The sequence below is a fragment of the Arvicanthis niloticus genome, chromosome 19, assembly GCF_011762505.2.
Source record: "Arvicanthis niloticus isolate mArvNil1 chromosome 19, mArvNil1.pat.X, whole genome shotgun sequence".
Taxonomy (NCBI): domain Eukaryota; kingdom Metazoa; phylum Chordata; class Mammalia; order Rodentia; family Muridae; genus Arvicanthis; species Arvicanthis niloticus.
Genome location: NC_047676.1, coordinates 46,008,276 through 46,034,205, shown reverse-complemented (window position 1 = coordinate 46,034,205; position 25,930 = coordinate 46,008,276). Strand labels below are relative to the sequence as shown.

General features: G+C 40.3%; 1 protein-coding gene across 1 annotated transcript in view; it reads right to left on the bottom strand.

The window, feature by feature from the left end:
- The window catches only part of Zswim6 (zinc finger SWIM-type containing 6), a 165,890-nt gene that overhangs the window by 34,734 nt on the left and 105,226 nt on the right, over positions 1-25,930 (bottom strand). The window contains exons 3-4 of the mRNA XM_034523557.2: positions 14,669-14,817; positions 10,485-10,635 (exon numbers count right to left, since the gene is read on the bottom strand). Of these exons, the coding sequence (XP_034379448.1) occupies positions 10,485-10,635; positions 14,669-14,817 (300 nt within the window). The remainder of the gene's footprint in view (positions 1-10,484; positions 10,636-14,668; positions 14,818-25,930) is intronic.

Sequence of the window (25,930 nt, the reverse complement as noted above, 5' to 3'; positions counted from 1 at the left end):
CTTTTTCTCCTGCTTGGCTGCTGTCATTAATATCAAATCAATTCAGTGATTAAAGGTCATAGATTTTTGTGGGGTGTTTCTTAGAGGGGAAAGGAGGTAGACTAATTAAAAGAAAGCTGTTCGTCTTCTTTGGAATCATTTATAAATGTTGCTCTTTTTTTCTAATTTCTAGGATGATTAACTAGTGTGCATGGCACTGGAAAGCAGAGACGGAGACAACCGGGAAAAGGGCCAGGCCAGTAAAGGGCGGAGGAGCAAGGCAAGTGCCATCCCAATTTCCAACAGAGAGTGTACATTTCCAGGGTTCATTTCCCTTGTTCCATATCCATAAACACGAGTCCTGTTAGATGCAAAGTCCCACGTCCACATCCTAGTGCCATGTGTGCCTAAACAGGTAGTAACAAGGAAAAGCAATCGCTTTTAGTACTTACAAGGGTTCAATGATTATAAAATAATTCACAGTATTTATTTTTGTTCTCAGAGGCTATTATAATAGTATAAATTTCACGCATGGTCCAATTATCTAATCGTATTTATTTAGAGGCCATGAAATATCTAATTGCAGTCACAAACAGATCACGGGCATAATTAGTTGTGCTAGAAAAACTACAGTTGCAAAACTTCTTGGGTCAGACCGCATGAAAACCATGACCCTAATTATGACACTGTTATTATCAGCATAATGAAGTTTTAATACATCAGTCACTCCCAGTCTGAAAAGTTAAGTTTAACTGGCAAAACAGTCTTCTTTAAATTTGAGATGCTAGCTTTTAATTTATTAAAACATCTCTGGAAATTTTTCAAAATCAGACCCGAGGGATATAGTGAGACAAGTTTTATGGACAGCCTGGGTTATGGACGGTCAAACTTCCTGCTGAATGGCATGTGCTTAGGTTATGATACAGCCAGGCTCCCAGAAAACTTTTAAGGTTTTTTTTTTTTTTTTTTTTGGGGGGGGGGTTATTGTCAAGAAGGAAAATAGTTAAGAGGAGTTAACTGACATCTGAATTGTGTTCATTATCTGAGGAACAAGCTTTCCCCTTGCATTTAATCTGTCAGTACTGTGGGCTTGCCTTCATTAGGAGCTTCACATTGTAGGAGATCACAGGGACAGCTTTTCCACACCCTGAACATCCCTCTCCTTTTCAAGGGAGGGAGGGAGAAAAAGGAAAGGCAGGAAAAAAAAATCAGATGAAAAGAGAAAGGCCCAGTGGCAGGCAGATGGTTCCTTACCCTGAGACAGACAGCAAACACAGCCAATGGGAGAGGTCCGTGTGAACTTAGGAACCTCTAAGAACATTTTTCAGGTGTTCTGCACTGACTATATATGACTAAGCCATCTTTATAAACAGTTCCATGGTTCATTCGATGGTCATGACTCCAACTCCATATAAATCTATTTCTGAAAGGAGTTGGTTGGCAAGTAAGTTCTTCCAACAGTGACTTACTTCATTTTAACGTCTGAAATGTCTGAGATCGATCCTCAAATTGTTTCTGCAGCATGCTCTGTATTATATAATGCTTCTGCGGTTGTCTTGGGCCATTTTTAATTCCTCATTTATTTATTCTGTGTCCTGACTAGACTGTAAGGCTGTGAGCTCCCCAATACATACTGCAGCACACACACACAACTCTGGTACACAGTACTACAGGACACACAAGCAGGCTCCTCTTAATCCTCCTGCTAGTCCTCTGGCAAAGCACTGACCCGTATTTATGTTGATGTGCACCCCTGAGCCACTGGTAAAATCCTCTTCCTTTCGCTGGGCATTGAGAGCCAGTTAGGACAGAAATCCATCAAAAGCTGGACTAAGAAGTGATCAAATTTACCAGTGCTGAGCATTCTAGAATATTATTGGTCAAGTCAACACTTTAACACCACACTTATGTGAAATACCAGGGGGTGGGGTAGGGGGGCATCTGTCTAACTGGAATGCCAACTTGTTCATAAAAACAGTTTTGGAATGCAAAAAGAACTTATGGTGGGTGCTGGGTTTCCTAGAGAGCAGAATGTTTCATTTTGCTCTAATTCGTGCTATTACTGAATTAAACTTTGATGTATTGGTCTTGACAAGTGCCTCACGCTGACTGCATTGTGTATGATAGTATAATCACTCCCCATGCATTTCCCACAGGCTACATGATTAATGCCATAGATTACCTGCAGCACGGATGGCAAGGGGGAATCGGTGCCCTTCTGTACTTTAAACTGTTTGCATTTCAGGATGCGCGTGCGCACGCACGCATGCACACATGAGCACCCATGAATATCCTGCAAAGAAGGCTAGATCAACCAAAATGTGGGAAGTCAGAGAACCAATGGTATAGGCAAGAGTAATGCTCCTCAGGTGTTTCCATCAGAAATATGCTCCCTGAGGCTTCCAAGCAGGGAGGTGGCATTGTGCATCACGCTTTGCTCACTTTCATCTTCACAAATATTTATTGAGCACCAACTACATGCCAGACACATTTTTCACTTTTACAGGAAAACAGCAAACAACATCTATTACTTTTAACGTTCTAGTTACTTGAACAGAAGGGGAAAAGATATATAATTTAAAAAGAGATGAAAAAGATTTTTAAAATAGATGTTTCTTGTCTTAATAAAGTTTCATGTCTTAATAAAGACCAATGACAAGAAGACTATTAATATTAAATATACTAAGTAGTTTAGCAGTTTCAGAAATACCCTTTATATGATTTGGTCTATATATCTAGGGAAGAACATGTTCTGCATATGATCAAAAGGATGGATGGGTATATACATACATACATACATACATACACACACACACACACACACATATACATACATACAGACATACACAAACACATACGCGCACTCTGGTGGTGTGTGCTGCTGAGGGAATTTTGAGTACTCTCAGCAGTACAGTCAATGGCGCCAGCATGAGTCATTTCAGTTTCAACTGGGACCTGACTGGGACTTCCTTGTTTATGCTATCTTGGTTCACTGAAGTTGTGCTCCCAGTCTAAGTCATTTCAAGGAACCTGTTCTGATTTCTACTTTATGAATACTTTTTATATTCTTCTTAAGGTCTGCTGATGCAAAAATTTGAAACTTACTAATATACTCCAGAACAAAAGGAGTCAACAGCGTGTAACTGTCACGGGTCAAAGTGAGATTGGCCTTTACACTTCAAAGATTACCTGTGCAAGAGAAAGCCCCGAGAGTTACCCATATTCCCTCCTCCCTCTTTTCTAGCTAGAGGGCCTTGCTGAGATAGTCGCTGAAACCTTCTAAGGAGGGCAAGCATGAGCCAAAACCCTTGGAATCGCCCTCCTGGTAGGATGTGGCATGCCTGATTCTCTGGAAAGCCACTGCAAATTCCAAATGGCATAACATGGGGCATTTCATGCCTCAATAATCTTTGCATGCTGCTATGCCAAGGAAAGACATGCTCTGCCCCTCTTACCTCACGCCCACCCTTACTCCGTCTCAGCGTTCCTCAACTTGTCCGCCGGGACCCCTTCGGCACAGGTTATCTCCAAAAATATTTGTTCCAATTCATAACGATAGCAAAATTAGTTATGAAAGAACAACAAGAACAGTTTTGTGGTGGGGGTCACTACATCATAGGGAGGGTTGCAGCGTTAGGAAGGTCGAGAACCACTGTATCTGTAGCCTACACCACGACAATACTTAGATCCACAACCCAGGAGTGGCATCTTGGCTGCATTACCCTTTGGTGGCCATTTCTTGGGGAAAAGTACAGCAATAATTCTTAAGAAGAGGGAGAAGTAGGGACAGAAGTTTACCAGAAATTATTTTAAGGGAGAAAAAGAGGACATCTAATACCAACTCTGAGATTTCTATCAGCCACTAACGTAGGAAGAACGTGTATTACCAGTGAACTGCTATAGAACAACATTAAATAAGAAAAGAGTCCCTTTTGGTATGAATAATGCTATACCGTATGCATACATGGCTTTACTACAGCAAACCATATCCTAACTTCTAGCCAAATTACTACAATCTGTATTTAAAATAGAGGTTTATAAAACCACAAAAGTGAAATTATTCTAAACCACCTAATTTGTTATAGATGATTTAATTGTACATGCAGATAACTTAGATTACAGTATCTTTAAGAATCTCCAATTTGTTCTATAATGAAACCAAGTGACCTTTAATGACCTCACTTAATCCCGAGAGTCTGTTACTTCCTATTAATATATATTTACAGTTTTTCTTTTTCCTACATGGGGTATTAAATGGATAATTAAACCCTAGAAACTGCAGTCAAAAGAAAGACAGTTCGGATAATTATACGTGAAGTATTTATCATAGGTTTGCTTACTGTAAAGTGCATGTTCTTTCTTTTCTAACTTCTGATTTAAACTACAAATGACTCTGCGAAGCAGAGAAAATCTTCCCTCCTGTGAACCCCACAGCAAGAGAATTCAAGGCCTGTGACTGAAGAACATGGAGTTATACAACTACAGAACCCAGGCCCTGATGTCCAGGAAGAGCTCTGAATTATACCACAGGAAGAAGTCAAGACAGCTCACTCAGCCCTGCCTATGAGCAGGCAGGCTCACAAAATCTACAGACTGCATGAGATCAAGTAGTGTTGCCAACTCCAGGACTGACTGCCATCAGAACCAGGTACAGGCCAGGGCAAAGACATCAAAAGGTCTTTAACATCCTGTTACCAAAACGTCACTGGATCCCAACTTTGTAAGTTTGTTCTGTGCGTGTGATCAGTTTATTGTTATCACTTTACTGCTCTCAAAAGCAGCATAAAGCTGCTTTTCACCAATGTGTTTGTTTTTCCACAGGGCCTGAAGTTAGTCTCTGGAAACATGGCTGCTGGTAGGCAGCTAGACGGCCTGGAGCAAGTTCAGCCAGGATGGTGGAAGTGAGGAAGGTGAAGAGGCCGAGGCCCTTTGCTAAGACTCATGGCCACTTGGTCACCTCCATTTTGCCTGTGCAGAATGTTAAACGCTTGACCAAGACGTCTAAGGATATTTTATGATAAACTGATAATGTTGTCTAGGCAACTCTATGCCTTCTTACGGTTTCGTTGCTTTCTTGTTTGTAACATTAGCACTAAAAAGTATCCCTACATCACAGTGTTGTTTTAAGGATGAAGAAATATATCACATGCAAGAGACTGATGAGTGCAGAGCTTGAAAAGTAAGGGTGGACAACCGTGCTGCCAATAGCAGCTGGACCAAAATGGAAAACAAACACAGCCGACGCCGCCGACGCCGCCGACGCCGCCGCCACCACCACCACCACCACCACCACCACCACCACCACCACCACCACCACCACCACGGTTCTCTGCCGTCTCTCTGTTTCCCTCACCTCCTCTCTTAGGTTGAGTATCAATGAGCAAAGCTGGGTTGGACACCTTACAGCTATTATTTTGACAGTAAATACCTTTCCCATAAAGCCTACCCTTGTCCTGGTCCACACTGCTTCTCCTTCCTGGAACATTAGTGCTACTTCTCCCCTGTAAATCCTTCCCATCAACACCTTATAAAAACCGCACTCACGGGTCAGTTTCCACCATCAACGGCTTCCTGGCTCATTCTAACTTTTAATTTACATGTCTCCTGAGGCCTGCGAGTTCGACTCCCTCTTACTATCAGAACCGCTGCTACAGTAGAAATCTAGACCCAGTGCCTCTGCTCTTCTGGATATACTGCTTTGTGTCACCTGAAATAGAACTTCTGGAGAGAAGGGGAAGGAGGTACCAGCAGCATGTGCAGTAGTAAAGCTGTATTCTTGTGCCCAGGGAAAGACAGACAGACAGATGACAAGCATCCCCTGATGGACGCTCATCATTGAGTTCTGCCCTGAGTTCGGCAGTACAGATGTTTCCCAGTCTGTGCTGACATCCTTCTGTTGCGAGGGCATTCTGGGACTGCTGTTTGCTCCATGGCCCAAACAAAGTAAACCTATATACAACAAGCCATTTTGTAATGCTCTCTAGCTCTTGATGCAAGGCAAGTGACTCTTCAATCAGGTTTTTAATCACACCTGATTTCAATATGTGTCAAAGTCTGAATTTACCACAGAAAGTTAGGGTGGCAGTTATTAAGACTGCTGCATTCAGAGATGGTAAGATGACGTTTCCCAGTACAGAACGTTTAGATTTTTATCTCTGTCTAAATTAAGAGGATGTGTTTTAAATGTGTGACTTCAAGATAACAAGGTAGGTGCAGAAGAACTGTTCTTTTGTGTCTGGGATGCAAATGAGAAAACATTCTCGCTTCATGAAGCAGGTTTTTTTTTTTTTTTTTTTTTTTTTTAATATTTCACCATAAATATGGCTGCAATTGGTGGGCCGAGTTCTCTACTGGTAACTGTAAGTTGACCCTGACTCCAAGTGCCCCCAGTCTATGTAACTAGCACTCTGTCTCAAACCTGGCTCTGGATCATGGTAGTGGTTGCCTTACTCTTCAAATAAAATTAGAGAAGCATTAAACTCTGCCTATTTGTTCTCACCAAGAAGTGGGTTCCTAGAAGAGAAGATGTGAGAAGATTACAAGGGCCATCACCTTGTTCTCATGAAATTCGTAACAAGCTCAGTATGGGTTTGTTTTGTCCTCGCAGCTCCTATCTCCTATGAGAAGTCTCCAGGTACCAGACAGCAAACTCAAGTTCTTCCTCCAGAGAAAACTAACAAAGGTGGGCAAAGGTATTACACCCTTGAAAAATGAAACCAAGAATTCTCCCGGTGACAAATGCAGTTTAAACTGCATTTAACTATTTCCTCTAAATGACATCCATTTTAATTAGGTGTTAATAGACTGGTAGCCACAATCTATATAGCTTTATGATGCAAAGTAAATTTACAGTCTTATAAAACATTTATGGAAAGAGACCCAATGAAGCCTGAGAGGTTACACTATACCCCTTCACACCCTAAAGACTTGCATGGTAATTAAGCCCAGAGAACAGGCAGCTTTTAGGGTTAACATTAACTGTGCTCTCCACAAGTCAGCACAGGGCTGATCCTTCAATCCACAAGCTATTTCTAAGATCTGCCTTCCAGAAAATATGTGTGTTACTAATAAAGCCTGCAAGTGCAGAAGTGTGCCTTCCACGGATTTCCAAAGGCAAAGCCTTGATCAAACCTGTGTCCTCTCTACCATCGCCACGGGCTTTCTTTTCTGTCTTGAGATTGTCGTACTTCCCCCATACCTACTACTGAGGGTACAAAGGTGGTCATCTTCAGGATACTGCCCTGTGTTTTGGAAAATGAGCATCACATACACACACTGAGTAAAATTAATATTTGAAAAACTGATTCATGCACAAGATAAATGCGTGTGCAAATGAGGCGTAACAGCAAGGTCATAACAGAATGCATCTGTATCTATTCCATCTCTCATTATGAGCATCTGGGAGAAAGTCACAAAGATTACCTCAGACCGAATGAGTGTCACAGGCACAGGTAATCCTGGGAACAAGTAGCCTCTCTGGGAGCTGGAGAATGGGAGGAAGAAACGGGCTACCGAAACCAACTTTGCATATTTATATGAAAAGGAAAAGTTAAAAAAAAAAAAAAAAGGAATGTGTTACTTTCAACTACTTTTGAAGCATCAACAGTGTGAAACTTCATAAATCACATCTAACCAGAAAGTTACAAATCTTGGGAAGGGGGCTATCTGGTCCTCTGAAAAAGAGTCTGTCATCTCCTGGCTGACAACCTGATGCCTTTGCCAAGAAGCAGAGTTCCTTGGCTAGGGTGCCTGCACACTCTTATCCCACGGAAGCTTTCATGCCAGGATTCTTTTTCCGTTCCTGGTGCATTGGCCACTGCCAGACACGGACCCATCGAATCCACTGGTGCTAAGGAGTTAAGCATCTGAGATTTAATTTAACAGTTTCGGCTTTATTAAGCTGTCATGGAGGGAGCGGCCCCACGTTGATAGCAGGAGCTGCTCCAATTACGGCTTGGTTTAGGGTTGACAAGTGTAATGATTCATCCGTGGCACATGAGAAGCAATAAAAGGTTGTTTTGCATTACAGCTTTAAAAATGTGGGCACTTTTTCCATTTAATTTGTCACTTAGCTTTTGCTAAGAGGACATTTAAATTGCAGTAAAAGGCAAATGGGGCTTTTAGTTTAAATGTAATCCCCATATTTAAATGATCTGTAATGGTGCAATGTTGGAGTGGGAACACTATTGTCTCACAGTGGGTCCTGATGGTGACATGTGACATTTGTATTCAGGTCCTGTATTATCCATGTGGCTAAAGGGCTTCCAATTTCATTTCACAGCCAGAAGCCTGCAGAAAACACCAATTAACTTGCAGATCCCATTTGCAGACAAAACTCAGCCTCTCCTCAATGTCTGGCATCTGGCAGTGCTCAGCATTTAATTCCAAAGCAGAGCCTTGAAGCAATGTGAGCCCTGTGTAGGGGCACAAAGTCAAATTCCCCCATTTTATTAAGAAGCAAAAGCCTTCCCTTTTGTAGTTTAGAAGGAACTTTACATTAATTTTTTGGTGAACAGACACTAGGATGTGATCGCCACTATGACTTTTGTGGGGGATTCCTCATAGACCTCGGATCCCACTACAATGGCCAGTGATCTACTTGGCATCCAGGCTGAGTTCACTAGTCTAGCAATGATTTCAGGGTGAGGTAATGGAGAAAAAGTGAGAGAGCGAGTATGTGTGTGTGCACGTGTGTGTTTGTAGTTGTGTTCTTGATCCTTGTCTGCAATCAAACATCTTGAGTAAAGCCTGGGTCTCTATAAAGCAGTCCTGTCCTGGGAATATGTATCAGCTGCCAAAAACTTTTGCCCAATGAGATTTCCTACTGCTGACTGATGGTCTCGGCATACATTTTCCAAAACCAAATTGGAAAGGTGAGATGTGACTAAAGATTAAATCTGAATGATGCAAACTTCACTCTACATTATCATTTTGTATCCTTTCTTCCCTCCCTCCCTCCCTCCCTCCCTCCCTCCCTCCCTCCCTTCCTCCCTTCCTTCCTTTGGCACTTTGAAAATATTCAAGTGGCATTTGTTTTCCTAACTAGTTATTTATGCTTTCATATTTCTGAGTACCACAGCTTAAAATTGTATACACTTCACAGTAATCCAGTATTTTCCCTACATGATCCCCTTCATTATTGGTTTTCAATGCTCGTCCTTTTTAATCTTTTTGTAAAAAAATTACTTAACCCATGTACTACCCTTTCTTCTTCAATTCCACACTGTGCCCTCAAACCTCATGGCAACACACGGAAGCTATTTACTGTGTTTATACATCGATTTTCAATTTGACTGGGATTGGGGGAGCTACTATCATATTTTCAGGGGACCAAGTAAAGTATTGGAAAATAAGTGCCACTTGAATATTTTCAAAGTGCCAAAGAAGAAAAAAAGAAAGAAGAGGAAAGGAAGGGAGGAAGGGAGAAAGGAAGGAAGGAAAAAAGAACAAACGAACGAACATCTCACCTTTCCAAGTTGGTTTTGGAAAATGTATGCTGAGACCATCAGTAATGAACACAATGAACTATTTTTAAGAAACACTGCAGAAAAATACTCACAGATACACCTTAATATTTGGCAAGTAGCAGACGTACTTGTATAGAAACAAACCAACCAAAGTTTCTAGCAAGAGTCACGTTCCTGAAGAAGCAGGTGAGAAAGCCAGACATCAGTTTTTTAGGAGCTGGCCATACAATCCTGAAGACTCCACATCACCAAGTTCTAGGATCTCCCTTAGGTTCATGTCCTCACCTCTAAATAGCTGCTCTCTCTCGAAAGTGCCTTCCATTACAACCAGACAGAACCTTCACAGACAACTATTCCTCCTGAGCTATCTAGGCCTGGGATCAAAATGAATCAAGTAGTGGCTTGCCACTCATCAACAGAAATGTCACCAACTCTACACAGCAGCAAGCATTTTCCTCTCCTGAAACTAGTATGACATTTTTTTTTATTTCTATAACAATGAGCATTGAACAAGAAGACTCACACAAGTATTTTCATGCTTAAGAAAAGGTCTCATTTTTTCAACTACCTGCTATATTTATATCTTTAATGACCAGAGATTTTAGACAATAAATTTTAGAGTTTTTCCCATTCTCAAGAACAATGGTTGACCTAGGTCTGTATCAGTTGGGAAAAAAGTGAGTTATCCAAACCATTTTTTGAGAATTTCAATGAAAGAAAAAAGGAAGGCAGACTCAAAAACTGAGATGAAACAGTCACTGACCAGTCCTTGATGGAAGCCATTATTGTAAACATACAGAACCTTTTGCCAAGTACCTAAATGGAGATTCCTGTGCTCGCCTTACTCACCTCCCTAACCCTGCCACAGCTGCTTGCTTCATACAGTAGTCTGAGCTTTTCCCACTCATCAGCCCAAAGCACCCTGGCCCAGGCTAGCATGCAGCAGCTCTCTCCAGCATCCCTGGACCATGTTCTTAATATCCAACTGTGGTCTTATCTACACACAGCTCAATGCAGGTTGACAGAAAACTCATTTACCAAGCTCATCCCAGAGCTGCCTGTACTTGTCAGTCATTGCAGTGCCTTGCTGCCTCCAAAGTGACAGGCGAGGGTCAGCCATGAACTGCTCTGTGATCAAGGTCAACATACGGGCCCCGTTGGAGTCTCTCATCTTCAACATCTCCCGCACCTATGGGGGAACCAAACAAAAAACATTAAAATTTGTAAATAAATAAATAACAACACAAGAGACAAACAACTTAATTTCTAATTCTAGGGTCTGTGTTTGCATGTGTGTATGAGAGAGATGATTTCACACCAGTCCTCTTAGGCACACAAAAGTATGAAAAGCAAGTCTGCATCCTAAACCACAATGTAATGATGAAAAGCACCAATTAGATAAGATGTGCTTTAGAAGCCACATACAATAATGGCATTTCCTCGACTTTTCTATTTCAAATGTTTTAACAATTATGCTACGTTTCACATGTAGAGTAAAAGTGCACATTGAGTGTGTGCGTTTGTATGTGTATAGTCTATGGTATACACATACATTTTTCTATACAGCTCAATCTGATCTCTAACTCATGATCCTCCTGTGTCAGCTTCTTGACTGCTGAGATTACAGGCATGTACCATAGCACCTGGTTTCTGCCGTCAGTTTTTAAGGTTTCCTTTTATCTAAACCAAACTTAGCTTGTGGTCAGACTATATTTAATAGATGACTAGCTAATTCATGCTTCAACAGAGAAAGGTATCTAAACCTGACAAATCCATGAAAAGTGGTTTTAACAAGGTGTTGATGCTTCACAGGGGTGTGTGATGGCACATGTTTGCTGGACCACAGAAACAGTATAAGGACACATACCATAAACACATAAACACACACACACACACACACACACACACACACACACACACACACACACACAATGACAAAGCGTTTCACATGCTCCTGACTCTCCTATTGACTATGCTTGCCACCAGGGTAGCAGAACCCAGGGCACTCCACTGTGGTTTAGGACTTCTGTAAATTGATCTGATAGTATAATACTTTTCTTGAAACATGATTCACATATCACACAATTCATCAATTTTATCCCCAGAACTCAAGGTTTCTTATTATATTCACAAAATTGTGCTAGAAGTTTACTTTTTCAGACATATTAATAATTTGGGCATGTTCTTTGTTGCTGAATTATTACATATGAGAGCACCAGCATCTGTGGGTTCCAGAACTTCATGGAAACATTAAAATCCGCAGTTGCCCAATTTCTAATATTTCTACATGAACACTTTAAATTATCTTTGCATTAATTTACGATACAACACAACACAATACTGTGTTGTTTATTAATAATTATAATAATTCTTGGGGCACCCAAGGGTGACAAGGAGAAAAATCTGTACAGGTTCAATAAAAATGGTCCTTATGTTCAGTCTACGGATGGTATGATCTGTCAGTACAGACCCTGTAGACACAAAGGGCTGTGGACACTCAATAACATGAGAAATGGTTCTTATGTTCAGTCTATGGATGGTTTCATCTGTCAGTACAGACCATGTAGACACAAAGGGCTGTGGACACTCAATAACATGAGAAATGGTTCTTATGTTCAGTCTATGGATGGTTTCATCTGTCAGTACAGACCCTGTAGACACAAAGGGCTTGGACACTCACTCACATGAGAAGGTTCTTGCAATGAGAAGAGGAACTGGACAGAACTTGGGGTTTTAAGAATGTTCACTCTATGTAAATGTTCCACAATGCACCAAAACAACAAAACCAGTCTCTGACTTAGTAACTGAAGTTGGACTGTCAAAGCTAAAATTGTGACATGCCCCTTTCTCTGTGCTATGAAACCATGAATGAGCACATACAACCTTGAAGCGTATGACTTTCAGTATGTATTTAAGCAAGTCAGAGCCTTAACAACACCAGTTGTCCCTGTGGTAAATCAGGGTCCTTTCGATGGGGAGGTGAATTCTTTTGATCAGGATTTGACATGAAAGGCAAGGCAAGAAAAAACATGGCTCATCTGTAATATTGCAGCCCACACAGACCACAAGTCCTCTACCTCGGGCTTGGGCAAGCATAAGTACTGACCTCCCTCAGGTCCTTGTGCATCTGAGTCTTATAAAGCACCTATAAGCACTGTTCCCTGAACCCAAAGGCCATCCTTAAAGTTTACTCCCAGTACAGAAGGAGCAGAAAGCCACAGACAGCTAATGTCTTGGAGGAAAGGGAGCGGTCATTTGCTGGACACTGCAATTCAGAGTTTGACATATGTTTATGCTCATCACCAAATTTCCAAACAATGTGTAGACTAAACCAGACTATAACTCATTTCATGAAAACCAAAGCCTGGGAGAAACTAAGTAACTGCCCAATGACAAAAATAACAGCTGGAATCAGAGTCCACATTTGCCTTAAGGTTAAAAACAACCATACACATTTCTACATCTCAAAAATGACCTGCTTCTATTACTTCACATGTTTATGGTAATACACATATAACATGTAGGGACAAAAGTGACAACTATAGACTGGCTTAAAATACATATTCTACCTTGTTTTCACTTGGCCACAAGGTGCTTTGCAGACATGAATACACATGAAGTGCTTCCTCTGTCTGCAAATCTAATGGATTTGATTTATTTCTTAGACTGACACATTTCTAAGCTAGTAGCCAGCAACAGTAATGAAATAAATGCTTAACTATTAAGCATATAAACCCAAACTGTACAGTCATCATCTCAAGTATGTCTATCGCTTACAGCTAATGTAATTTCAAAATATTAACTCTAAAGAATAATAAATTTGAAGTACCTGTGTACCAAGAAGTAATGAAATTATGTGTGAAATCTCTATAGATTTAAATACATTATGGTATAGAGAAACTTTTGTAAACCTGACAATTTACATATAGCCTATAAACATTGTTAATGGAATACACTAGTCTCTGGCCATATTTAATAATAGAATTCATGCTAATCTTTCTGAATTGAAAATAAATGAACACAAGACATAAAGGCACAACTTTCAATTTTTGTGACTACCAGAGAAGCTGTTTAACAAAAGTATCAACTAATAAAAGTAATTGTTCCCCTAAAATTAATTTTAGTACATTATCTACAACAGTGACTACCTCCTCAAGGGAAATATAATGGTTTAGCATTGGTTTTGTGTGTGAGGGTTTAGGGTGGGGGCATATGGGTGTGTCCATGTGTAGGTTCAAGCATACCATGTGCTCACAAAGTGGAGGCCAGAGGTTAGAGGCTGACGTGGGGCTTCTATCACTTTCCACCTGTTCTTCTCTTCTTGGCCAAGTCTATAAATGAGCCTGGAAGTTCATAACTAACCACCCATTGGCTGGGCTGTTAGACTCCACTCCCTAAGGCTGAGCATACAAACATGGCACCAGACCCAGCTTTTATGTGGGCTCTGGGGTTCTCATGCAGGGAGCACTTCACTCACCAAGCCATCTTTGCTAACCCTAGTATTATTTTTAAAAAGCATTTTATCCAGTTTCTGAAATGACTGTATGCTACCAAATGCTCTACAATGCTTCTGATCACAGAGAACTTGTGTTAAAGATACCACAGACTTCTTAGACCATTTATTTTTAATAGCTGAAATAAACATAACACCATTATTTAACACTACTATCAAAACAATGAAAATAGATATGTTACTATTAGTTTTATAGATGAGAAACTTATCAGTTAATAGACTTCATCTCAAAGCTTTATAGATGACAATTTTCTGAAGTTGTTAGTTTATACACTTAGTGAATCTAGAACTCTGAAGTCTATGAAACTAATTTACAGATTGAAACTAACATTAAGTATCACTAAAATTATTAAGCTGTGTGTGTAGAAGAAGTGTTATGTTTATGGTTATGCTCCATGTGGGAAAACTAACTAGAAAAAAAAACACTTGAAAGGATGTCAAGTAACATTAAAACGATTTACATTGTTTTTGATATTGAAAGAAAATTTCTCTTTAAACTGTAACAAATTAGCATCATTTTATAGTAACTAAGAGAGACAAAATGGCCCCCTATGCTTCTGAAAGTCAATTTAACAAGTTAAAGCTTGCATTGTAACACATTTCTCACTGGTTCATTAGCTTAAGATCTCCATCCCAGTCAATACAGGACCACACAGTTACCATATATGTTCCTATACTTGGAATACATCTTCAAAACTGACAACCATACCTTTGCAAAGAGTAAGTTAAGCTGCTTCCCTGATCCATGGTACCCTCCCTGGGAGAGGAACAGTTTAACCTGTTCTTGCACCTGCTCTTCGTCCAAGTGCCAGCAGTTCTCATCGTCAATACTAGCACCCGCCGTAGGATCAGGAGCACCTGGAAAGCAAAGGGAACACACACTGGATCAAGACTGTATGCAGAGATCTTGAGAAAAAGTCTGGAAATGAGTCAGACTCTGATTTTGCCTAGACACTTTTAAAGTTTACCTTAGTTTCAATTACACATACCAATTTATGACTTAAATAAATGCAAATTGCTTTGGATTTCCAAGACTTTCCTTATTCTATGCTTAGGTAAGTGCAGATTACTGTCGAACTCGGGTATCTCCATGTTGTAGGGGTACAGCCTCTTTGCTTTTAAAGAGAAGTTTACACGTTTTCTAAAGGGTTAGAGAGCCACAAAAATGTCTTATTGCAAATGCATGATGTAGGAAGATCTACATAGGACAAACTAGAAAAATATTTCTCAAAGACACCTAGAAATACAGAACAAGTCACCTCGGCAGAGTCCTTCACCCTTCCTATGATAACTCAAGAAGCTTCACCATTAACTGCTACTGTATAAACAACATGCTGACGCAAGTCTTTACTTGCAGAAAACAAAGATTAAAAAGGGAAATCAAGACACATGGGAGCAGGCAGTGCAGCTGTTGTACTAACTCAGGTTGTAGTATTACCTTGCCAAACTGCATAAATATTTTATTGCTGAAGTACACACAAAAGATAACAGCTATGTAATAAACCCAGTGAGTGAAGGCTACCAGGGAAACTTAAAAGTTACCCAGATACTTGGGGGGAAAAATTTAAGGTTCATTATTTGTTAAAAAAATAAATAAATAAAACAATGGCATTAATAAGATTTTAAATATGAAAACACTTTACTCCTGATGTCTCATATCCTTTATGAGCCTTTAGACAGTTAATAGATATGATTCTATGTCACTTGTCATTTAATGATTGAATACAAAATTAACTGACCAAGGAGATAACCACTCGTGTCTCCTTAGGAACTGGGTCTGCTTGACCCTAGGAGAAGGGCAGAGTGGAGTAAGAGCCACCCTAAAAAGTGACATTTATTCAGTCAGTCAGTCTGTATATCCACAGCTGTCAACTCTGTTGACCTGCCTCTTGGCAAGACAGGGAAATATAATGGTATTCCAAAACACACAGAATCCCTGTTCTTAACTAATTTAAAGACTAATTTTTTTAACTTGCACCTACAATAATAATACAATTTATATGCATTTATGTGCTTATATGGTCACAGGTATATGTTAACTGAAAAGAAACACCCTTAACATAATTAAATGGTCTGATATTTGCTATTCTGTTTCGTGTGTGTGTGTGTGTGTGTGTGTGTTGTGGGGATTTTTTGGGTTTTTTGTTTGTTTGTTTTTGTTTTGTTTTGTTTTTGTTTTTAAGACATGGTTTCTCTGTGTAGTCCTGGAACTTGATCTGGCCTGTTTCATTTTGTAAAACGATTTGTTATTCTCCTTTACATTAATCCTATACCATACTATAGTTGAATTGAACATACTATTAGGATAGCATGGTTTTGAGTAAGAGAAAAATCAGTGCAATAATAATAATAAATACAAATGCATGTATATGTGTAGTACTGAACGGTGACGTGACAGCCCTTTACAGATAAGTCAGAGTTTAGAAGACTTACAGAACTCTGAGTTGGCCATGAATTGCTAGAATACAATACCATGAGGAAATGGCAAGGAGCTGAGAGCTCTGCCTTAAGAAGAGTAGAAGCTAATTAGAAGTCATCTATAGGCAGGGAAAAGAGGCATGGGTCACATGAGGGACAAAAACAAAAACAAAACAAAACAAAAAAAACAAACAAAAAAAAACCCAAAAACTTGGGCAGACGCCTTAGGCAGAAAGAACTATGGTGTATGGCGGAACAGAAGTTCATCCAACCTGAGAGCAGAGGCCCTGGGTGGAGGAGCACAAGACAATCCTGGGAGACAGACAGACTCTGAGGCTGTACAGTTGAGCAGCCCAGGTTCTCTCCCCTAGGGACAGTGAGTGGGAACTCATGATGGTGCTGCCTGAAGTAGAATGAAATACTCTTCATGCTAAGATGCATCAATCCCAACAGCCTACCATGAAATATTAATTAGGTAGCCATGAAAATGAACGGGGACAGTCTCCGTGTATCATCATGGAAATGCATCTGAAGGTATTGTTGAATGAAAATAACAAGAGAAGAAAAGTCTATGTTGACAGTGAGGTTTTTTAAAAGACCATGCATTATTATCTCCTTATACAAACTGCCTGGGAAAGGTAACACAGATGCAGGAAGACTGGGTGAAGATGTGGGCATGTGAGGGAGGGTAAGATCGTGGCATGCACAGAGCACTGGTTTCTAAACTACTATACAGAATACAGGACAATTCACTAACAGAGAATGCTCAGATGTTGGAGTTCAATTTTAAATATAGTGAGTGTGGAATGCAGAATACCTTGGAGACAGGACTAAAAGAGAGCAGAGGAGGCTATTCATCAGGAAAGAGGACATGCTATGGGAGACAGTGCAGGTTTAGAAAGGCAGCCAGGAGAGAGCCCCGCGGAGCCCAGGTAAGCGCTAGAGGAAAGGCAGTGAGTGCAGTGGGGATGTGTGGCCTCTTAGAAGAGCTGGGAGACTTTCCCAGGAAGAGGAAAAAATTGTTCTAATTAGGAACTGGGCAATTAGGCTGACGGCCCAGCTGTGTAAGAGTGAGGATTTTTTTTTTGTCTGTCTCTGTTGCCTAGACAATCTGGGGATCAAACACTTACAGGAAAAGTATCAAAAAGTGGAGGAACCCCTCCCCCCAAAAGTAAATTTTCACCCTAATGACTCTTTTTGAAAGGCAAAACAAAACAAAAAACAAAAAAACCAAACCAAACCAAAAAACCCCCCACAAAACCCAACAAGAAAAAACCCAAAAAACAAACAAACAAAACAAAAACACCAAACCAACCCCCCCCCCCAAAACGCCAACAAGAAAAAAACCAACCAACCAACAAACAAATCCACTGTAAAGTATCCGTCCATACATGACTTTCCATTTTCCTCACAGTGACTATTTATGGCATGTTCATTCTCACGACTCTCATCTTACAGGACACATGGTGCTATAGAAACTACTAGGTCTATAACCTAGCCTGAGTATCTCAGACTGAGATATCAGAGTGTCTGAGAGGGATTCAGAGTCCCTAATCCATGCATCCACCCACTCACCCATCCATCCATTTCGATTACTGTGACCTTCTCACACGCAGCCTGTTCAAGAACAAATAAATAAATATTTAAAAAATAAACTTAATAGCCATCTATAACCAGAGACAACCCTCTAAGCATTTAACTTTGAAAAGAAAATGCAAAGAAAAACATAGTTCATTTATTTATATATTTACTATTAAATATCCCAAGTTAGGCAGGAACCAGAATCACTACATCCATGCATTAAATGCTTTTAAAAGTTATTGTGTTTTTTGTTCTTACTCATAAGTGCTATAATATTTGCAGTGTATAATCAAACATTGTGGGTATTTTATTACTAAATTTCAATTCTTCAGTTTCAAGTCTTTGGGTGAAAGGAACACTAACCATGGGGTGGGAGTTGGCAGGAAGGTTAGCAGTGAAACAGTTACTTGCCTCCAGACAGGTATGTGTGAATCTGACTCACCTCCCACCTTGGTACTATGACAGCAGAGGAGGAAGCAGAGGAGAATTTGTGGACACGAAGAATCTTTGTCTAGTCAAACTCTACTACTTAGTTCCCACAATTAAAACTTGTGAGAGTTCCTAGGGCATACTGCATGCCTTAGCATCACTTCAGACCTACTCAATCATATTTTTCTCCGTCAAGTAGGAAAGAACAAGGATTCAGCCATTAGAGAGAATGCCAAGCATCTTGGCATGTCATGATCTTACTAATAGAGAAAAGTACTCAGGATCCCGAGGTACCACTCAGGCAACTCTCCCCGTTCTTCCCAAAGGAAGCACATTTTAAGATGTGTATTGAAACGACCATCTCACACTGCAGATGCTGTCTCTTCTTGGCATTAGATAATACTGACTCACCATGTGCGTTACAAACTGAGCCATGAAGACACAGTCGCTGAAGACTTCTGGAATGTTCTGAGTTCTAATACAGGATGAGAAGGTAACTCTTTCTCTTCTCTGACTCTACTCTGACCAACTGCTTTCAAGAAATTGTCTTTTCAGCCATTCATTTTTCTACATTTACTTAGTGTGGTGCATGGACAAGTCAGTTCTCCCATCATGTGAGCCCTGGGGCTTGAACTCAGCTCATCAGACTTGGTGGCATGTCCTTACCCATCGAGCCTTCTCATGGTCCCCCAAATATTGCTTTTAGCCATTTAGACTTAGAAGTAATGTTCCCCTTTGTTGAAACTATCAAATTTCCACTATTTGGGCAGAATGCAGACAGCAGATATCTACACTGCAGAGGTGATTAGTCTCTTTTGGAGATCTATGGAAGAGCACTATCTACCGTTTTAGTGCCTACTGTTCATGCTAGAAAACATTACGTCAATGGGTATGGCCTGTCTTACAAACTGAGGGAAAAACCATGACAGTAACCATTAGCTCTGAGGAGAAAAGGGCAAAACAGCAAAGTTTAGTGTCTTAAGACTCAAAAGAAGGTTGTTCTTTAGAGCAGAAAGAAAACCTGAACACTGTTTAAAAATACGATGTGAACTGAATAGACATGTTCTTTAGAAAAGATTTAAATTCCATTCTTAATTCTCATTTTAAGATGGTGTCTGGCTGATGCTTTCATTTCAGTTTATAATTCTGTAGTAGTTCAAACAGCAAGACCCTCCCTCAGCTCCTCTACAGACATCCCATGCAGTCTACTCCCGACCAGGAGAGGATGTGGTGGCTTCTCCAGAAGCTGTAGAGACAACGGCCTGGTTTCTTAGCTGTGAGGGCTGATGACAGAGGGAGGCCTGATGCATGCCCACTTATGCTCTAACCAATTACCTAGAGGCCTGGAAAGCAAATGAGAGACAGAGCTGTCAGTCTCCAGCCCCTCCTCCACCGTCTCCCTCTCTTCTGACCATCCCTCACCCCTTAATATCATTTCATTTACTTCAGTCTTCAGGAGTTTATTCATGTATCTTTTATGGGTAAAAAAGCAATAAAGCATGTGTGTTTTCCAACACTCATTAAAAATGTAGCATATAAACAGCATAAAAAAGCTGCATAGTAACAGGTACGTCATTTTCCATTATTTCTCTGATAAAATGTCCTAACAATTACTTGGTACACAATATAAATATTTATGCCAAGTTCTCAGAAGGTTTTCTTTTTAAATCAAAAGCCTCAGCCTTTATTAGAAGGGGCTCTTCTATGCTTGCAAGCTCTAGCAATAGTCTGCTCTGTTTATTTTAAATGATGGTTTAAAACACTGGTTTGTAACCTGGGTATGGTGACACACACCTGTAGTCCCAGGAGGCAACTCAGGAGGCAGGACACTGTTTCCAAAAAAGCAACAAAACAAAAACCATCAAACAAACAAAAGAATAGAATAAAACAAAAAGAGTCTGCAAATATTTTCCTTCATTATTTACTACTGACTCTGCAGCCTACAGATGCAGCTCAACACATCACAGTGACGGTGACAACAGGGTCTAGTGTTTACCCTCTGAACATTTCCCATCTTATAAAAAAGGTACTCAGAAAACTGAGGCCTAAAGAGATCACTTGCCCCCAGTAACTAGGCTTGAAAACATAGGGGCCAGAGGCTAGATTCTCACATTAGTCAGGCTTCAAAGACTGACTCTTACTAAATACTGAACAGGCTACAGAGGGAGGTGTAAGAAACCCAATGAGAACAACCAGCTCACCTAGCTAACACACAGAGATTTGAGGATCAACTAAAGGAGAAAGAACAAAGGAGGAGACTGGACATGGCTACTGGTTTCTCCATAGATTCGGGCTCAGGGTGTCAGAGATGCCTGCAGGATGAGAAGGAAGGCACTTGTGGATGAAAAGAGACATGATAAAGACTACTGAGCTCAAGTACTCGGTAGTTACCACCGTCACTGTGACGGGTGACTTGAACTGCAGCATCCAGAGGCTACAGAGTGCCAATCTCTGCATTACACCTGAGAAAATTCCTCATGGGTGAGAGATTTTGTAATTCCTCCAAATTAAGAGACATCCAATTTCAAGACTTCTTTTGCCAATGTGAAATGTGTGAAGGAAAGAAACGCTCTAACTTACATATATGGTCTGTGGATGTCCATATCTACATATGGGCAGCTGTGGATCACAGAGTCCACCAAGATTTTTAAAGATACATTTAATACATGATACAATCATCAAATTTTGGTTATAACTTGGAGTAAAATATCATTTTTAGAGGGAGATTTGGTAGCAATTATAGAATCCAAAATGCATATACCATTTATTCTGGCATTTGTACTACTGGAATTCTATTACTTAAAAAAAATTAAAAACTAAAAATTATTAAAATTAAAAAACCAAAAACTTCACATACCAAGGGATGGTCTCAACAGCAACACTTATAGATAGGAAAAGCTGGACAGTACCTCTTGTACGTCACTCATGAGGTTAATAATTAAATATACCCATATAAGGGACAATTGCATAACTTAGAACACTAAAACTAAAGCAACATAGCTATACCTATTTAGGAAACTACAAATACAGCTTTAAACATTTCAAGTGTGTATGTGTGTATGTGTGTATGTGTGTATGTATGTTCACAAAGGAAAAACTATCTTACAGGGTACAGACAATGTTGTTTTCACGGGGTGCTAGGGTGGGGCATTGGTGTTAGGACCAGGGAGCCAATGAGGACTCACCTTTTTATCTTCACATACTTCTAAAACTCCATTCTTCAGAGTTTTCTATAGGTTTCACATTACTACTTTTTCAAGATCGTGCAGTTACAGAGACGTTCTCTCCTGCACGGTGTACTGACCACCAAGTAGATCATACATGGACTGTGCCAACTGTCAGCATCAGAGTGTGCCACAATAAAGACAGGTTAGCATGATCAAATACCTCCCTAGGATACTTCCAAAGGCCATTTGCTAAAGCGAGTCCAATTACAGTGAACATGACCAGCCACAGGGAGATAAAGGGAAGAGAAACTCCACATGCGCCCTGCATCAGGTGACGCCCCAACTGTCACTCATCAGTGGATTTCAAATGTGTTTATGCGTACTTAAGAAAAAAAACACCAATTTCCTACTAAGAATAAGACAGAACTTAAAGAGGATTATTTTAAAAATATGAGGGAGTGCTTATTATGTATTACTTTCAGACATGCTCCCAACATACACAGGTCATAATGCGAGTCTCCATGTTTACAGTCAAGTGGAAAGAGAATGTGTGTGTAGACTAGTTTGGCAGTAACTGGGAGCCTTACAAACACTGATTAATAAAATGATCAGACAAAGTATTTGAAGGCCAAATTAAGGAGAGAGATAGACAGGCAAGGTGGATTTATAGTATTAGTTATATAAAAAAAAATGATCAAAATCTAGTATGAAAAAAATTCATACAAGTTTCAATAAAAATAAACTTATTTTTAAAAAAGAAATATAGTATATATCCAATGCACACTGGAAGAACCAACAGATGAGACCTTCAAGCATGGATCCTGGCTGTCTTCTGTTTTCTGCAGATGGGGCAGAGCTGAGTTGGCCTTTAGGGGTCATGTTACCCCTGACACACCAGTGAATGTGCACTGACTGAGATGGTATCAGGGTATGTGCAAGAGCACTGTCGTACTTTGGGAACTGGCCTAGGGCCTAAGTTTAAAAGGGTCACTAAATGACCTCCTCCTTCACTCAAGGTCAAGGTCGATATGGTTTCCTGGTAACCTGTTCCTTTGTTGTAGTTAGCCCAGTACAAGCTAGCGAGGGGGTTGGGAGGGGATGGCTCTCTGGATACAGTCTGGGGAAAGCAGATTCCCTCTGCTTTCATTTCATTTTCACGACCTTTTCTTGATTTACTATGTGGGAGGGGGCTTATGGGTGTACAAGTGCCATGGCATGCATAAGGGAGGTCAGAGGGCAGCCTGTGGGAATCGGCTCTCTCTCTCTCTCCCGGGTAGTCAGCCTTGGTGGCAAGCACCGCTGGCCGCTGAGCCACTTTGCTAGCCTTCTGCTATCTCCTCAAAGTGTCCCAAGGAGATAAGGCTGAATACCCTTTTAGCAATATCATAGATATCCACAGCATCATTTTTTCTAAAGCTATCGTAAGAGGATGAGTGTTTTAAGTATGAGAAAAATGACAATCCTGGACTTCAGTGTTCAAGTTCAATATTCTGTCCTTAAGCCACAATTTGCCAATTTAGAATGCCATCTCCTTTGGAGGTGTGCTTTGAGACTGGGTCTTCCTATACATATAAACCAGGTTGGCCTCAGAGTCACAAGTCTGCTTCTTCCTCCTTAGAAAACTGAAATTACAGCATACACCATCACGCCTGGCTAGAGCATCACCTTTAATAGAAAACAAAGCCAGAAAAGCACCAATTCACATAACTAAGGGAGTGGAGTTAATACTCAGAAATCAATAGATCTATTGGTAAGTACTTAGTAAAGATTCTGCCTCTTTAAAAAAAAAAGAAAGAAAGAAAATAGTATCAAAGGTAGAAAGTTGTATTAGAATATAAAGCTTGTTTTTAAAAATACACAGCTACAATCTACTTGGTGGGATGTTAACATTAAATACCCTGCAGCCACTTTGAGCATACAGGGATTAATTTTATCATAAAGTCATAGAAAAATGTATGAAACACAATGAAATGAAGAGCTGTTATGTCAAGACTGCTGTTATGACAAATCGTATTCAGACTGCCTTCACTGTGTCTGTGACTACAGGAATCACGGTGTGCGTGCCACTGCAACTGTACACTTGCAATGCTGAGCACAGTGGGATGGATAATATGAAAAATTAATGGAATGAATTTTTCTTGATTTTCTTTTCTTAAAAAAGCCCAAAATAATACAAGAGAGTACTGTTCTGAAAACATTTAATGTTTAAGAAAGAATGTTTTATTTACAGGTGTTTGAAGGCAGGTGAGAGCACGTGGTCAAATGCCCGAGGAACACTTTTAGCCCTGCCCTCCACCATGTCATTAGTCTAATGGTAAGTCAGGCCCTCCAGGGAAGATACTTCCCATTTCATCTTGTAAAGTCACGCCTGTTTCCCACCCTTCCTCACCACTGTCATACCCGAGTGGAAGGCAGTAGACAGCTTGTGTAAATGGCCCGTCTCTAGGCCCAAATTCGGGGAGGAATTAAGTAGGAGAAAGCTGGCAGTATACACCACTCAGGTTCTCTGCTCTCAAGCAACTCTTCTCAGAGACAAGCTCTGAAAATCAGATCCAGGCTAGCCTGTGCTCCTCGGCATAGTTCCAATTCCAGGCTAGCCTGCACTGCTCATCATCCTTTCTTAAACACTGCCTTTTCAATCTCAGAGATTCTGAAAGAATGTTACGTGAACACGTTCTGTAAACAATCATAGTTCACATTATTAGGAACACAATTTCAACATGGTAATGGACTAAAGAAGTTTTCTTAGATAATCTTTGGGAGCTGTTAACCTTCAAAGCAAGGTAAAGCCATCGAATATATAATTGTTGATGACGCCTTCAGCTAAATTAAAATTCAGAGAACAAAGTGACTTTAATGGGTTATTTGATCTAAGAAAAAATAAAATAAAGAACTATACCCTATTTGCCCACATTTAATAAGCCCCAAATCAGTGGTTCATACCCTTCCCAATGCTGCCGTCCTCATGCTGTGGGGGACCCCCAATCATACTATTTCACTGCTACCTCCTAACTGTAATCTTGCTACTGTTAGGAAACGTAAAGATGTGATATGAGACCCTAAAGGGGGTTTCGACCTATATGTTGAAAACCACTGCCTTAGATGCTCTTGAGAAATCTCTGGGATGACTGTAGGGTGGTGTGAATGTTCACCAGGCAGCAGGGGCTGAGGAAGACGATCCTATAGAGCAGATGCCTTCTAGAGAAGCACCTACACCACACCCTTTCCGTGGGCCAAAGGCATCTCTGCAGCATAGCTGTTTATACCCCTGCTACTGAACAGGGCAGCCCTGTCCAAGTGAAATGCTTCACGCGCCTTATGACAGCTACTTAAGTAAAGCAGGCCTGCCATGGGAAGCAGCAGAAGAAATTTGACTGAATGAGTTTGCCTTTGACAGAAAGCACACATAGTACATTATCAGGAGACTTCTAAGAATGTTCATAGCAGCTCTAGTATAAACAAGGCCCATCAACAGTGGAAATAGATCAGAAAACAGTGGCACTGTCATACCCAGAGCACTCCACAGCAACGTGGTGCTGTCTGCTACCATCAGCCACCCAAGGCTGCAGACTTGCAGGTGGCTCTCGTGTGATCTGGGGTGTTGTAAGCATGAAACAGGCACCAACTTTCAGACTTCATGTGGAAAATTATAAACTTCCCTAAACGATAATATGCACGCATATAAGAATGCAGTGCACACATACACTATTTATACACAATCACTGACACATAAATGTAACCATTCTGAACTATCAACATTGCTTGCTATTTTATACCTCATCCTAACAGTATAAAATCTTACAGATTCATTGTGAGCCATATACTGAATTTTACTTATAAAATATTGAAAACCCAAGAATATGGATGATATAAAAATATAAACTATATACATATTTTTGTTGAAGCAATATTTATTACACGTATCAGAAAAATTTTTTAAACTGTATCTATTAGAATGTTTACATTTATATGTATATTCGGGTCACACTGTATTTCCCTAGATTAGACAGGTGAACACCCGATACATAGTAACAAATGAATTACAGGCACCTGAAAGATGGATAAATTCTACTATTAAGAAATGTATAGAAATCATACTGTATGATATACAGAGTTTAAGAACAGATCAAGACAAACCAGCATTTAATGATGTAAAAATGCCACCACTACCCAGGAAATGATTACAACACAAATCAAGGGGGAGCTAGTGGAGGTGGGATATGGAAACCTCACAGATGCTCAGAGCTGCCTCCTTCTTGGCCTGGGTGCTGGTTTGTAGTATTTGTTAACAGAATTCAGACTTCATATACCATCAGAGTGCCATCTCATGGTTTTTAAATGGCATAACGCTGCTTTCCATAAACATTTCTACCCGA